Source organism: Peromyscus eremicus, chromosome 13 (genome assembly GCF_949786415.1).
Source record: "Peromyscus eremicus chromosome 13, PerEre_H2_v1, whole genome shotgun sequence".
NCBI lineage: Eukaryota > Metazoa > Chordata > Mammalia > Rodentia > Cricetidae > Peromyscus > Peromyscus eremicus.
The window spans coordinates 50,435,426-50,450,678 of record NC_081429.1 but is presented as its reverse complement, the minus strand read 5'-3'; the positions used below and the strand labels follow the sequence as shown (position 1 = coordinate 50,450,678).

At 41.9% G+C, this 15,253-nt stretch overlaps 1 protein-coding gene across 2 annotated transcripts in view; it reads left to right on the top strand.

Annotated features, from left to right (window-relative positions):
* Positions 1-1,103: 1,103 nt before the first annotated feature.
* Positions 1,104-15,253, top strand: part of Nbeal1 (neurobeachin like 1) — a 145,754-nt gene continuing 131,604 nt past the window's right edge. For both annotated transcript variants that reach the window (XM_059278567.1, XM_059278568.1), the window contains exons 1-4: positions 1,104-1,197; positions 2,033-2,321; positions 12,917-13,008; positions 13,408-13,569. In XM_059278567.1, coding sequence (XP_059134550.1) covers positions 2,271-2,321; positions 12,917-13,008; positions 13,408-13,569 — 305 coding nt within the window. In that variant the 5' untranslated portion in view covers positions 1,104-1,197; positions 2,033-2,270. The remainder of the gene's footprint in view (positions 1,198-2,032; positions 2,322-12,916; positions 13,009-13,407; positions 13,570-15,253) is intronic.

Below are 15,253 nucleotides of genomic sequence, written 5' to 3'. Positions count from 1 at the left end.
GTGCGTGCGTGTGTGTGTGTGTGTGTGTGTGTGTGTGTGTGTGTGTGGTGTGGTGTGGTGTGTATGTCGGAGGTTAATTTTCACGAGCAGGTTCTTGCATTTCACTTTGTTGAGCCATGGTCTCTTGTTTGTGGACAGGTTACTACAAGCTAGCTGGCCCTCCTGTCTCCATCTCCCATCTCACGCCCTTTCCTTCCCTCTCCTTTTTTCTTGAGTGACAAGGTCTCATGTGGCACAGGTTGCTCCCAGACTTGCTCTGTAGCCAAAGCCTCCAGCTCCTAAGTGCTGGGATCCCAGACCTGTTCCTTCCTGGCTGTCTTTCATCATTTCTGAAGCTAAGTGATTACTTATGGAAGTTCACTTTACTAGTTTACTTCACTGTGTGTGCTCGCTAGGAACCAAAACACAGGGCATCTCAGGTGCTAAGCTGAGCTCTAACATCGAGTTTTGTATATGCTTGAAAGTTCTCACAATAGTGTTTTCAAGTTTTTAGATTTAAAAGATGACTAACAACAACATCAACAAAAAAACTTATGAAAGTTGTGTGGGGCTACTATGATGCAGCCTTGCCTTTTTGTTTCTTTTTTTGAAAGACGGAAGTCATTCCAAGATCTCGGTAAGAGCAATCCCCTTGGGATAGTCACCGCGTCAGTACAAAGGCACCAAAAACAAGTATAGGAAAAGACTTTTTTTCCTTGGAGGAGGTGTGTCCCAGGATCAATCGCATTTCCATAAAGGAACCGAATTCAAATCCTCTCTCGATGTCCCCATAGGGTCCCCGGCCCTCGACAGACTCGCAGAGGCGAGGGCTGGCGAGGAAGTCCCGTCCGCCCCACCTCGCAGGGGCGGGGCGCGACGTCAGCACGTCCGTCCCCACGTCCAGCGGGGAGACAACTGACCCGAGTGCCCAGGCTGGCGCCGGCCGCTCTCAGAGCCCAGGGAGCCGAGCGCAAACTGCGGCTGCGCAGGCATGCCTGGGGGCGGGGCTTGGGGCCGAGCGGCCCTAGAGGAGCGGCCGGAATGATTAGCCGAGGGGCTGCTCCGCCCCCGGCCCCGCCCACCCCGCGCCGTCACCGCCCCGCCCCCGCCTCCCGCCCGCTCGGCTTCGGGGTTGACACGGGGCTTCGCCGCGGGCAGGGCGGAGGGCAGCGAGGGAGCCCGCGGCGGGGTGGCGGCGGAGGCCGGCCTGTGAGCGCGGTGAGGGGACGCGGAGGTCGGGCGGAGGCCGCTGCGGGGCGCCGGGCGGCAGGAGGGAGGCCCGGGCCGCGGGAGGCGCCGGAGGCACCGGGCTTGCAGCCTGAGGGGCGGCGGCCGGCGGGCGAGGGGGGCGCGGCCGGCTACTCGGCCGGCCGGCCCGGGCGGGTCCGGCTGCGGCCGGTTGGCGTGGGTCCCCGGTCGGAGTCCCGGAGCGCTGGGGGCGGCGCTTCGGAAATTGATTGGCACGCCTGACGTTTGTCTTCCACGTTCTTAACGGGGACGCGGGGAGGAAATGGAAAGGTTCCCCCGGAACGCTGTGGGGCGGGGTGGGGTGGAGGGGGCTCGCCCGGGAGGTGGTCCTTGCCTCGGTGTGCGAGCTCCTTTCTTCTGGGCTGGAGGAGAGGTAGAGGCCAGGTAGACGGGGTGACTTTCACTGAGCGGATGGTTAACACAAACAAACTAGGAATTCCTAGGGCCCTCCCCCCACGCCCTGCCCTGCCTGCGACGCAGCAAACATTCCCAGCCACTTTTAAGTAGCAGGCGAGAAATCGCGTTGATTTGATATGTTTGAGCTGTGTTCTTGGTCTTTTAAGGGTAAGGGAAAACACTTGAGTAGGCAGTACTTCCCCCCCCCCCCCTCCCACCTATCGCAGTTTTGATAGGGAGCCTGCCTGGAAGATTTTTAGTACTTTATGTTAGTCTCGGTGTAGGAAAACAGGTTTCTGTGAGATCTAATCAGATTGGAAATTTATCCATTTGATTGGGTAAGCAAGGCAAACAGATATCTGGATTTAAACAAAAACAAAGCAACTTTGGGTATTTTTGTATTTCACAGACCTGTTTACGAGCCCAGCTAACCACTGATGAAGATGTGTTGGAGTAGCTGCAGAAATTGATCTTTACTGATCCGACACGGTCTTATTGGTTCCACTTTTTTTTGTTTGTTTGTTTGTGTATCCCGCTGCTTTGAGTTTTACTGTAACGGCTGAGAAACTTGGGAAATAAAATAACATGCTGTGGTCTTGAACCCTTCTTTTTGAGGAAATACCAAAGTGCCAGAGTGAAAGGCCACAATGGCAGCCAGAGAGAGGCTGTTTGAACTTTGGATGCTTTATTGTACGAAGGTAATTGCTTTTATTTCCGTACTTAAAAATACGTGATTATAAAATTCTATATCCAGCATTATGACCTTAATGGGTAGTGTTTTTGTTCATATTAATAATCCTGAGTTGGCAGGTGTGGTGGAACACCACTTGAGAGGCAGAGGCAGGTGGAGTTCTGTGAGTTCGAGTCCATCCTAGTCAAGAGAGTTTCAGGACCGCCAGGGCTGCATAGAGAGCCCTTGTCTCAAAACAACAAAACAACCCTCCCCCATCCGAATTTTAAAAACATGTAAGAGATCTTATATTTCCCATATTTTTTCAGATTTGAGTACATTGACTATATTGGCCTACTATTAAAAACTTACAGATGTGTTTTTTGATATTATCTTCAATGATCTCAAAATTATATAGGTAACATTGTGCCTATAAGAGGAAAATAAAAGTCTTACTGTGTGTAGGATGTTTGGGGCACACAGGTGCCGTGGTCCTTACGTAGAGGACAACTTTGTGGATTTGGTTCTCCCTCTCTGCCCTTCCATAGCTCCCTAGGATTGAATTTAGGTCTGCAGGATTGTGTGGCGGGTGCTTCACTCCTTTTTTTTTTTTTTGGTTTTGACCTTTGAGAGAGAAGTAGGTTTGTTTTGTTTTTGGCCCTAATTCTGTGAATTATTCCAAAAAGTCTTTTCAGCCTCCTCTTTAAAGCATTTGTTATGGATCATTTTAAGCATGTACAAAGAAGATAAGATACAGTAAACCTTTATTTGGCACTCTTATCAACAATGATCAGTTTATACCATGGTTCTATTCTGTTCTCTCTCTACTGAATTATTTAAAATCAAATTCCACACAGTTTAGGATGTTGCCTGTAGATATTTAAAAGTATATCTGTAAAATAAGTCTTAAAAACTATCACAATACAATAATTATTTAAACTACAAAAGATACATATATGTCCAAACTTCTGTGCTAATCTCATAAGACTCTTATTTTCTCACTGCATAATTCAGTATTTAAACAAAGTATGTGCACTGTATTTTATTGAAAGGATGTGTGAAATCTTTACCACACTTCTTTGATATTCGTTTGTGGTAGAAAGCACCCACCTCCACCCCCGAGACAGGGTTTCTCTGTGTAGCCTTGGCCATCCTGGAACTCGCTTTGTAGACCAGACTGGCCTCGAACTCAGAGATCTGCCTGCCTCTGCAAGGCATGTGCCACCACTGCCTGGCTTTTGAGAGCAGTTTTTGACATTAGAGTGTTCTACAGTCTGGAATTTGTTAATGGATCTCCATGAGTTTTTCAAAGTTGTTTCTCTTTGGGTTTGGGTACCTGTAAACTGACAAGTGTAGAACCTTGATTCAGGTTCTAGTTTAGGTATGGAAGGCTATAATAGTTCATAAATGCAGCCTTCACCAATGATTTTTACCTGTTTCATCAGAGTTTTGCATGACTAATGTTCTAGCACTTTTTTCATTTGTTAGGAAATGTAGAGAAATGACCTTTTATCATTTATTGATGACTTCCTTAAAAGAAAGTCATGCTGCATAAATGTTTGATTCTCTTTGCCAATTTCCATTCAGAACAATGGTTTGATTAACAAAATGACCAGTTTTTCTGGAATACCAAGTTTTTTTTTTTTTTTTTTTTCTTTTTCTTTTTGTTTTTTTTTTTTTTGTTGTTTTTTGAGATAGGGTTTCTCTGTAGCTTTGGAGCCTTTCCTGGAACTCACTCTGTAGACCAGGCTGGCCTTGAACTCACAGAGATCTGCTGCCTCTGCCTCCCAAGTGCTGGGATTAAAGGTGTGCGCCACAACTGCCCGGCAAGTTTTTTTTTTAATTATTAAAAAAAAATATTTATTTATTATATATTGTGTTCTGCCTGCATGTATCCCTGCAGGCCAGAAGAGGGCGCCAGATCCCATTACAGCTGGTTGTGAGCCACCATGTGGTTGCTGGAAATTGAACTCATGACCTCTGGAAGAGCAGTCAGTGCTCTTAACCTCTGAGCCATCTCTCCAGCCCCCCAAGTTTATTTTTAATGATTAAAATTTAAGCAATGCTTGCCGTTTTGCTGTCCCACTTGATTGTCTGAGTACACAGAATATTGTGTGCATCCCTGGTTAAAGAAGAGATCTTTGCAGATGAGGCAGATCTGTTTCAGGGCAGTGAAGTGAAGACGTCGCTCATGTTTGCCACAGTGCTAAACTGACTTGGGCACCTGTGTTCCAGCATGTCAGTAGTAAGTCACTCTGGTAATGCTTTGGACGTTGCCACTGATCAGTTTGAAAGTTTAGCAGAAGAACCCTTGGTTTATACTGCTTTGTAGAAGGAATGCTACAGACCGTGTCTACTTACTCGTCTGAGTTCAAGCCTAAGTGTTAGGGATTAAAATCCTGTTTTAGCAGGTGGATCCTCACATGTTAAATTAAACATTTGATAATTTTTCTTTTTTTTTAAATAGGTTTTTCTTAAATTATCAACTATTTATGGAGTGTGCTCTAATGTTTTAATACATGTGCACATGGAATAATCAAGCCAGGCTGATTAACATATATATCCCCTCACATAATTACTTTGTGACATGCAGTTTGTTTTGTTACCAAATGTTTCAGGCCTAATTTCCCTTATATTGTCCTTCCAGGAATAGGGTTTAATTGCATTGTTAGAAATATGACTATCCATAATAGATTTGTTGACTTTATATAGTAGTCATTACATAAGAAGGTACAGTGTTCCTATATTCTGAAGGTTGTTATGATAGTGGATATGACCACTTATTCAAGTTACATGTAGTCTGAACTTTCTTGCTTTCCAATAGTCATGCTCACCCAAGGTCAAGGATTTGATTGACAGTGTATTCATATAGCTCGTAAAAGTTAAACATTAAATTTGAACAGCTCTGATCTAGTAAGTGATCTTGGTTCATTGGTTAGCAGCGACCACTCTGGATGTATTGAGAGTAGACAGTCAAATGACGGCTATTTGGTGTCTTTGGACATCATTTCTTTGCTTAATCTTAGAAACAAAAGCAGAGGCAGGTTTTATATAACTGTATACCAGCTTGGGTAGTTATTAGGCATCTTTTGGGAATTCATATATTTGTGCATTCTCTCTCTGTTTCAACTGCTGCCCTAGGAGAGGATGTATTTTTTAGTGTTGTTGATTGAGTCTAGGGCTTTGCAACTAGTAGGCAGGTGTATCATCCGTCTTTCTTTACTTTTTATTTTCTGAGGTAGTGCTTTTCCAAGTTACCCAGTGTGGTCTTGAACTCACTCTGTAGCCCAGGCAGGCTTTGAGCTTGACCTCTTCCTGCCTGAACCTCCTAAATCTCTGGATTACAGACATGCATCCCCAGGCTTGGCCACCAGACATTACGCATGCAGTAGCTAGTTGCTAGGATGTATAGAGAAGAAATTGAGCATCTCGGATTCCTCAGTAAGATTTAAGTTTTTAGGGGGCAGGAGATATAGCTCAGTGGTTAAGAGTGGCCGCTCTTTAGGGGACTTGGGTTGGATTCCCAGCGTCACATGACAGCTGACAACTGTCTGTAACTCCAGTCCCCAGAGATTCAGTGACCTCTTCTGGCCTTCCTGGGCGTCAGGCATACAAGTGGTGGACAGACACATATAGAGGCAAAACATATGTAAAGTAAAACTGACACATAAAGAAAAAGTACATTTTTGTTCTTGCTGGTAAAATTATCACAAAGCGATAGAAGGATGTAATAGGTAGAAAGTTGGGGTTCATTAATTATTTTGTTTTTTAGACAGGGTCTCATTTATCCCAGAATGGCCTAGAACTCTTTTCTTTTTTAAATTAAGTTTATTTTATTTTATGTGTGAATGTTTTGGCTGTATGCATGTATGCGTACCACTTGTGAGCTTGATGCTGTGGAGGTCAGAAGAGGGCACTGGAGTCCCTGGAACTGGATTTGTGATTGTGACCTGTCATTTAGGTGCTGGGAACTAACCCTGGTCTTCTGCAATAGCAACAGGTGCTCCAGCCCAGCCAGAACTCTCGACATTCCTGTTTTAGCCTCCCAAGTGCTGGTGCTATAGGGATGTTTGATCTCACGCTGTTACTGTTGAGATTACATTGAAAAATTAAGTGGAGCTAGTAGAAATAGACCCAAAATTTAGTTCTAATTCTGCTTTTCATCTTAAGGACCTTAAAATCAGGTCATCTAGTTTCTTTATATTTCTATTTTCTCATCAGTCAAATGGGAAAAAAAATAACTTTTATTTATCTCTCAAAGTTGTTGAGGAAAAACGAATTTGTTTTATTGGCATGTACATTAAAAGCAGGAAAATGTTATTAGCATTTTGTGTCATAATTTCCATTGATCTTTATATTTACAGTCAAGGGCAGTTTTTCTCTTTGGTGGAAATGAAGCTGAGCTAATAAAATTAAATTTTAATCTTAAAGTTTTCAGATTGCCATTTAAGCATAGTGCATAGTTATCCTGAATAATGGTGTGGGTTTTTATTTTCCCACTCTAACACAAGTTTGTTTTGGACCTTGGTGATGCTCCATTTCCTGCAGTTGCCCTTTGTCCTTCTAAATCTGGAATATGACTGAAATAGATAGTTTTGCAGTGAGCTCAGAGTAGAGTTCCTTTTCAGAATAAAAGTTTTGCTTTATAGTGAAAGTAGGATTTAATGATGTTTTATTTAGATAAAAAGGTATGCACCTCCTTGAGCTCAGAGTAGAGTTCCTTTTCAGAATAAAAGTTTTGCTTTATAGTGAAAGTAGGATTTAATGATGTTTTATTTAGATAAAAAGGTATGCACCTCCTTTTATACAGATTTTGAAAAATCATACTGGTGGCTTCTAATTACATGTTTGTTTAAGGACATTATATATGAAAGTAAAAAAATGAATATTTTATACCAGAAGACCTGAAGGTTGTCTTTAGGAAATGAATATTACCTCTGTGGTTTGGTTTGTGCTCATCATGTACTACTCTTGAAAAAAAAGTTAAGATGGCATGAAAAATTTTTATTGTTGGGTGTGGTGGCACATACCTTTAATTATTTAAAACAGGTGGATCTCTGAGTTCAAGGCCAGCTTGGTCTACATGGAGAGTTTCAGACGACCCTGGCTGTGTAGTGAGACCCTGTTTCAAAAATCACGTTCTTTTTTTTTATTCTTGTGATTATCTAAATTTCCCTGGTAGTTGGTAGCATCGGTAGCACTTAATCTATGCTTTGGAAACTGATACTTCGGGAAAGTTAGCTAGTATAAGATTACTAGGTTTCCAGGTAAGCATTCTGAGTTTTCAGTCCTTGAGGGACATTCAAGTATTTCATAGGTTGATAGGAAGTTCAGAAGGGAGGCTTGTGTTATAAATTTTTGAGAGTTATATTGGAAATGATATGTACATAGGAGAAGAAGGTAAAGTCAGGAAGTTTTGGACCTAAAGAACTTTTATTAGGAAGAGAGAGAAGTCCGTTATTTCCTGTCTTACACATATAATAATGCATGTTAAGGAGTTTGAATGGGAGAACTAGGAGTGTTGGTTCCTCAGAAAGTAGAGTGGTTTAAGAAGCAGTCTAGAAGAATGCAATATAGCCTTCAAGAGAAGCATTTGGAAGGCTGGGTGTGGTGGTGCACACATGTACTTCTAGTACTCAGGAGGTTGATAGGAGAATTCCAGAGTTCCAGAACAAAATGAAAAACTCGGGCTGAGGAGGTAGGTGCCTCAGTGTCTGAAGTTGTTGTGTGGAAGTGTAAGAGCTAAAGTTCTGGGAGTAGTGCACATCTGTAATCCCAGTTAGCCAGTGAGATAGGAGTCGGCAACAGGAGACTCCCGGGAAGCTCATGGACCTGGTGTGCTCAGTGGTGAACAAGAGACCCTGAGGTAGAAGGACCAACATCCAGTGTTATCTTTTGACTACTATATGGATGCTTGATGTACACACACACACACACACACACACACACACACACACACTCTCTCTCTCTCTCTCTCTCAAAAAATTATTCCCCCAAACATTGTGGAGGTTATTGGTAGTTTCAGTAAAAGCAGTCTATAAAGAGTGAAAATTAAAGATGTTAAAAATAAAAGTTATTTATTTTTTATTAGAGATTGAATCCAGGCCCTCATGCATGCTAACCAGGTGCAGTACTATTGAGCTACAGACCCCTTGTCCTCATTTTTTTATTATCAAATTCAGACTTAAATTTGTTACCATGCTGCTTTTATCAGTTAAAAAGGCTTCCTTTTTATTTTTTTTTATCAAACTCGTCGAGAATATTGGTCTGTAGATCACACTTTGGCATCTAGAACATTGGAACAGTTTCAGATTTCCAAAATCCATCTGTAATTCTAGAATTGTATGATGTAAGGAACTTACTACTCCGTGAATTGTTATAAACTTTCCTATAACATTGTATAACAATACTGTTTACAAGATAGGCACCCCTAAGATGATTTAAGTAGCTTACAAGTTATTATGAATAGCACAAACTTTAAAGATTCCTACCTGAAAGTTAGGCATCCCAGAAACCAACCTCTGATAGATAGCTCCCTTAAGCTGCAATTTTAGAAATAAAGCTTTGATCAGTTGTTCTATCTGCATGTTGTAACCTGAAATTTCTCGGTCCAGCCCAGCTCTGAGGTCCTGCAGGCATTTATCAAGTAATCCCTCAGAGGCTTCTATTCATTACAAACCGTATGGCCTAGGGCTTCAGCTTCTTGCTAGCCAGGTCTTTCATCTTCTATTAACCCATTCCTGTTCACCTGTATGTTGCTGCGTGGCTGTGGTGTTCCCAGTCTGCTGGCATCTTGTTGCTCCTTTGGCAGCTGCTGGCATCTTTCCCAGCTCCACCCTTCTTCATCTCGTCTTCAGTTTGAAGGTACCGTGTCACCTTATCCTGCCCTTCCATAGGCCAGTGCAGCTTTATTTATTATCCAATGGGAGCCACACATACTCACATTAGACAGAAAGACATCCCCCAGCAGCAGGTTGATTTGCCCTTGCTACAGCTTCCTTTCCTTTCCTTTGAAATTACAGGGCATGTTTCCTGTAAGGGAGCTGGGAGTGGTGGCATACACCCTTAATCCAGGCGCTGGGGTGGCAGAGTTCAAGGCAAGCCTGGTATGCATAGAGAGTCATAGGTCAGTCAGAGCTACATAGTAAGACCCTGTTTAAAAAAGTCAAAAATCCTCAAACCCTCCAGAACCAAAACTACAACAAAAAAGTTGAGATCAAGAATCCACCTGTCACAGTCCGCTTTCTTGATCACAATCATTTGTATCCCTCTTATATGTAGCATATGAACCAGGATCTTGTGATGACATCGAACATACATCATCAAATGACTTCTCTTGATAATAGAGACTGAACTCAGAAGACGCCATCAATATATGTCCCCCACAAAGCTGACATAGAGTGTTAAAACTAAAATGGGAGTACCACAATAAAGATTTCAGGAAAGGGAAGAATGGCAGGCGCATAAATAGTAGTTCATGGCAACCCTGAGAAGTAAGTAGTCCCAGAGAATTAAATTGCTATGGTTTGCCCCAGAGGTCACTCTTCATTTCTTCTGGCTCTGTGCACTTGGAAATTCTTATTTTTGTATAATTGCCCCCCCCCCCCCCTTTAATCTGAAGAGGGTGTAAGAGTCTGTGCTCTTGGTGTGACAAGGCAGCTCACTCAGCTTTCTAGATTTGAAAGTCACTCAAAGAGATGAATGCTCTGCTAGGTCTGTTTCTTGCTCTCCTTTGTCTAGTTGTGTTGTCTAATGCCTCCAGTGTATACTCTGTTGGAATCAAGGCAGCTGTTTGTTCCTTATTTTAGTAGTAAAGACTGGGTTTTCTGCGCTGCCGCAGACTCTGGAGAAAGACGTGTGTGTGGGTTTGCGTGTGGCTGCTTTGACTCAGGTCGGCATCATCTGTGATGACAGTCTTTATTTCTCTGGTCCCCGGTGCTGTCCGCATATGGCATGTTTGTCACTGTGAGAGCATGTGCGATGGTTGAGACTAAGTAGTTTTGTGTGAGTCCATTGAGATTCAGGTATCAGACGACTCTCAAATTTCAGAAAAATGATAATTGGGTCATAGATTTTACCTGTTTGTTGTTGGTATGAGTAGTTACCATCTTTTTTTGTTTGTTTTCCAAGACAGGATTTCTCTGTGGCCCTGGCTGTCCTGTAACTTGCTCTGTAGAACAGGCTGTCCTTGAACTCAGATCCACCTGCCTTTGCTTCCTGAGTGCTAGGATTAAAGGCATGTGCCACCACCGCCTAGTGCCATCTTACCTTTTTATTTATTGGTATGTTTAAATTTTTTTTTTTTTTTTTTTTTTGAGATGAGGACTCGCTCTGTAGCTCTGGCTTGCCTGAAACTCAGTATTAGACCAAACTGGCCTCCAACTTAACACAGTCTTCTAGTCCTTGCCCCTGATGCCGGGATTTAATCTGGGCGGTATTGAATTGGCCCTCGCACTCTTGGAATGCTCACCACATTTGTGTGTTGTGCTAGTAAATGTACAAATAGGGAGATAAGATCATACAGCTGGGCGGTGGCTGAGTTAACTAAGTTAAAAATCTTTATCCACAAAAGCGAATGTCCTAGTACCTTGTCTCCCATCCCCGGAAACCCGCAGCTGTGGTGGAGACAGTCCACAGTACTGTCTTTTCCCTTGGTGGATCAGAACTAAGGAGTCCTTAGGCATTTGGTGACCATAAAACCTCAGCGGGGCTTCCCTGGTTCTGCTCCTCCCGCTAGCTTCCATTGGCTTCTCCTTTACTTTTACAGTTAAGACTGGAAAATTACAAAAAAAAAAAAAAAAAAAAAAAAAAAAAAAAAAAAAAAAAAAGCTGTGTAGTGGTGGCACACGCCTTTAATCCCAGCACTCGGGAAGCAGAGGCAGGTGGATCTCTGTGAGTTCGAGGTCAGCCTGGTCTACAGAGTGAGATCCAGGACAGGCTCCAAAGCTACACAGAGAAACCCTGTCTCGAAAAACCAAAAAACAAAACAAAAGCAAACAAACAAACAAACAAACAAACAAAAACCCCAAGATCATCCTGTAGTGATTCAGTATACTGAACTTAATCATGAGAGTGACTAAGATCTAGTCCTCTGCTCTGTTAGAAAGCCTGTAAGGAGAACTCCAGGTGATTGTATTTTTATTGTTCTATACTGAGGAGAAATGATACACTCACTGCTGTTTCTGGTACAGGGCTCTTTTTATGATCATTTGATAGTAAAGTGTAGTTCATCTATAAATTCTTCCAGCCTGGATGATATTGTTTTGTTTGTTAACTTTTTTTTTTTTTTTTTTTTTTTTTTTTTTTTTGGTTTTTCGAGACAGGGTTTCTCTGTGTAGCTTTGCGCCTTTCCTGGAACTCACTTGGTAGCCCAGGCTGGCCTCGAACTCACAGAGATCCGCCTGGCTCTGCCTCCCGAGTGCTGGGATTAAAGGCGTGCGCCACCACCGCCCGGCCTAACTTTTTTATAGCCTTGACTTGACAGATCCTGACTGAACCATCCTTGCCTTTTTAACTTACTGAATCCCCAGCCCTGCTTGCATGCGTGGTTCACAACCATCGTGTGTAGTAGGATGGGCATCTGTTGGGTTCATGTATCCTTGGAGCGCCAGCAGTTTCTAGCTTATGACTTTGGACAAGTTGTATATCTTTTTGTAATCTCTAAAATTAGGAAAACTAAACCCTTTCTGGATAGTTGTAAGGTATAAATAAGACAATACGTTAAAATGCCTGCTGGTCCAGGTAAATAGAGGATACTTTAAAAATTATGCTTTGCTTCTTAAATGAAAGAGTACCTTTCCTTCTTTGTAACTGTTCAGTTTCCTAGGAGAATTCTTTGCTTGCCAAACACTTGGTAGCACTGACCTTTAGAGTCTGAACGAGGGTTTAGAATATAGATCAGTATTAGATCTATATTGGCGTAGAATTTGAACTAGATACTAGAGAATTGCTAAATAAAATATGAAGAGAAATGCATTAATTTTTTATAGTGTGTGTGACTGTCTTGTTCTGACTTTTACCAAGAAGTAATCCTCTGCTTTTTATAAAGAAACTAATAAGGAGAACCCCAGGTACTTGTATTTTTGTAGTTCTAGCCCTAATGGATAAGTGAATGAATATATAGACGAATGACAATCTAATTTGAAACATAAAAAGCAAGTAATAAGTCTTAGAAAATTTCTCATAGATGCTATTCTTTGTTTAAAATATTTCTACCTTGTGATTTTTCTTGTGACGTTACAGATGTAATATATAAGCTGATTTTTGAACCAGTGTAGTAAGAGAAAAAGAAATTCTGAAAGGTCAGAAATTGCTGTATGTTCTGGAAACATTCTTTGAGATTCTGGATTATAGTGTAATACTTTTATTTTAGGGAAACATAACTTTCCTAGTGATTCCTTTGTCTCAGATGTTGAATGATTAAGTATCTATACTCCTAAGTTACCTGTTGAAATTTGATTGCTGTAAAGAAGTGTTAAGAGACAAAGGGGGTAAAGTGCTGAGATCACAGCTGTGATCCTGTGAATGGCTTTTCGTCAGTTAGTAACTGACTTTAGGGAGTTTCTTAGGTGTCAAAGCATTGCTTTTCTGACCAATAATATTGTGATCATCTTCTCATTTCAGAAAGATCCAGATTACCTGAGACTGTGGTTGGACAATTTTGTTTTAAGTTATGAACAGTTTTTAGATGTTGACTTTGAAAAGCTGCCTACCAGGTACATAGAAACACTCATTTATTACCATTGGGTGAGACTGTTAAGTTTTGGCAAAAGGGTTTCATGACATAAGACCAGCGGCTATGCTAACAGTCTTGATGCTGCTGCATGCCCCTGTTCTCCTGACGGATGTTGCTCAGTGATCCCAGCAGCCTTGCTGGCTCTCAGAAACCTCTTTGCTGTGGTGAGTGACTACCTCTCAGTGGTCTGGCTCCAGCTCCTCAGTTCAGCACCAGATCTCCCAGGTAGAAGATAGCGTCCTCCACAAGACTGCTTTCACTTCAGGCTCAAGTTGCAAATCTTGACAGTCAGCCACACTTGAAATTTTTTATCACATTTAATTGATTAACTAATTTCTGTCTTAAGTTTCAACACTATTTCCTTGCCCATATCTGACAGGGTTGATGATGTGCCTCCAGGAATATCTCTGCTTCCTGATAATATTCTGCAGGTTCTGAGGATCCAGCTGCTACATTGTGTTCAGAAAACAGCAGATGGGTTAGAGGAACAACAACAAGCCTTGTCAATTTTGCTCGTCAAATTCTTCATTATTCTTTGCAGGTATCTGGTATAAAAAAGTAAAAATTTTAGCATAATTATTACCAACTTACCAAAAAACCTATAATAATACTTGTTAGTGATATTTGTTTGTATGACTCTTTAATGAATGTGCGTCTCTTTTGTAGTATGATTTGTTAGCACACTGGAAAACTTCTTACTTAGTTACTGTACTTAATTATAGAGACACTCAGCCAAGAGTTTTCAGTGTGTGCTGTCAGGATGGCTCAGTGGGTACAGGCACTTCCTGCCAAGCCTTGACTGCCTGAATTCAGTCTTCTGGACTGACGTGGTGGAAGGAAAGAAAAGGATCGCCTACACCTCGGTCCTTTGACCACCCGCACTGTGGCACACAAGGGCTGGTGCAATGTACATGCAAACGCAAAAAAAAATTTGAGAAGTGCAATAAAATTGTTGTTTAAAAAATAAATTTTTTTTTTAAAGATTTAGCTATTTATTATATATACATATTCTCATTACAGATGATTGAGAGCCACCATGTGGTTTCTGGGAATTGAACTCAGGACCTCTGGAAGAACAGTCAGTGCTCTTAACCACTGAGCCATCTCTCCAGCCCTAAAAAATAAATTTAAGTGTAACTTTAAAGACAGAGGCAAAAGTTTTTATTTTAGAAAGAGATAATTTAATTAATATTTTCTATATGGTTCTCATCTGTAAATGTATACATTTGTGTGTGTGCAAGCCAGAAGATGTGTGCTTGATATTAACCTTTGTTTAAGATAGGGTCTCACTATGGAGTCTGCCTTGCCTGAAATTCACTTGGTAGACTAAGCTAGCCTTAAACTTAACAGAAATCTACCTGCTGCTGCCTTCAGAGTGTGGGACTAGGGGCTGGAGAGATGGCCCAGCGGTTAAGAGCACTGGCTGCTCTTCCAGAGGACCCGGGTTCAATTCCCAGCACCCACATTGCAGCTCACAACTGTCTGTAACTCCAGTTCCAGGAGATTTGACACCTTCACACCAATGCATCTAAAATAAAGTTTAAAAAAATACTAAAAAGAAAAGAGTGTGGGACTAAAGGGGGTTGGTGATGGGGTACACCACCTGGGCTCACTTCCACCTTTGTCATTTTGAGAGTTCCTTAGAGGCCTTGCTGAGGAGATGGCACTGTCTGACACACAGGAAAGCGTGGGTGTGAGCTTCTTGGGGAAGAGCTGCAGAAATTGAGACAAAACTAAGACAGTATTACTAAACATTATTTCACACAAAGGTACCACAGCTTGTTTACTTATTTACCTATATTGAAGGACATCTTAGTTGCTTCTAGTTTGGAACTGTTATTTATAAAACTTATATAAGTTTTATATGGGTACCTTTCAACCCATGTAGACAAATACCTAGGAACAGTAATGCTGTATCACATGGTTGTAACATTCTCACAGTCAGTGAGCGAGGATTCCTGTTATTTCCCCATTTTTCCAGTTTTTATTTTGTGTGCATTGGTGTTTGGCCTGCCTGCATGTCTGTGTGAGGATGCCATATCTCTTGGAACTGGAGTTACAGACAGTCGTGAGCTGCCATGTGAGTGCTGGGAATTGAACCTGGGTGCTCTGGAAGAGCAGCCAGTGCTTTTAACCGCTGAGCCATTTTTCCAGTCCCATTTTTCATATTGATGATGCCATCTTTTAGATTTTAGCTATTGCAATAGGAGTATAGTATTTCATTG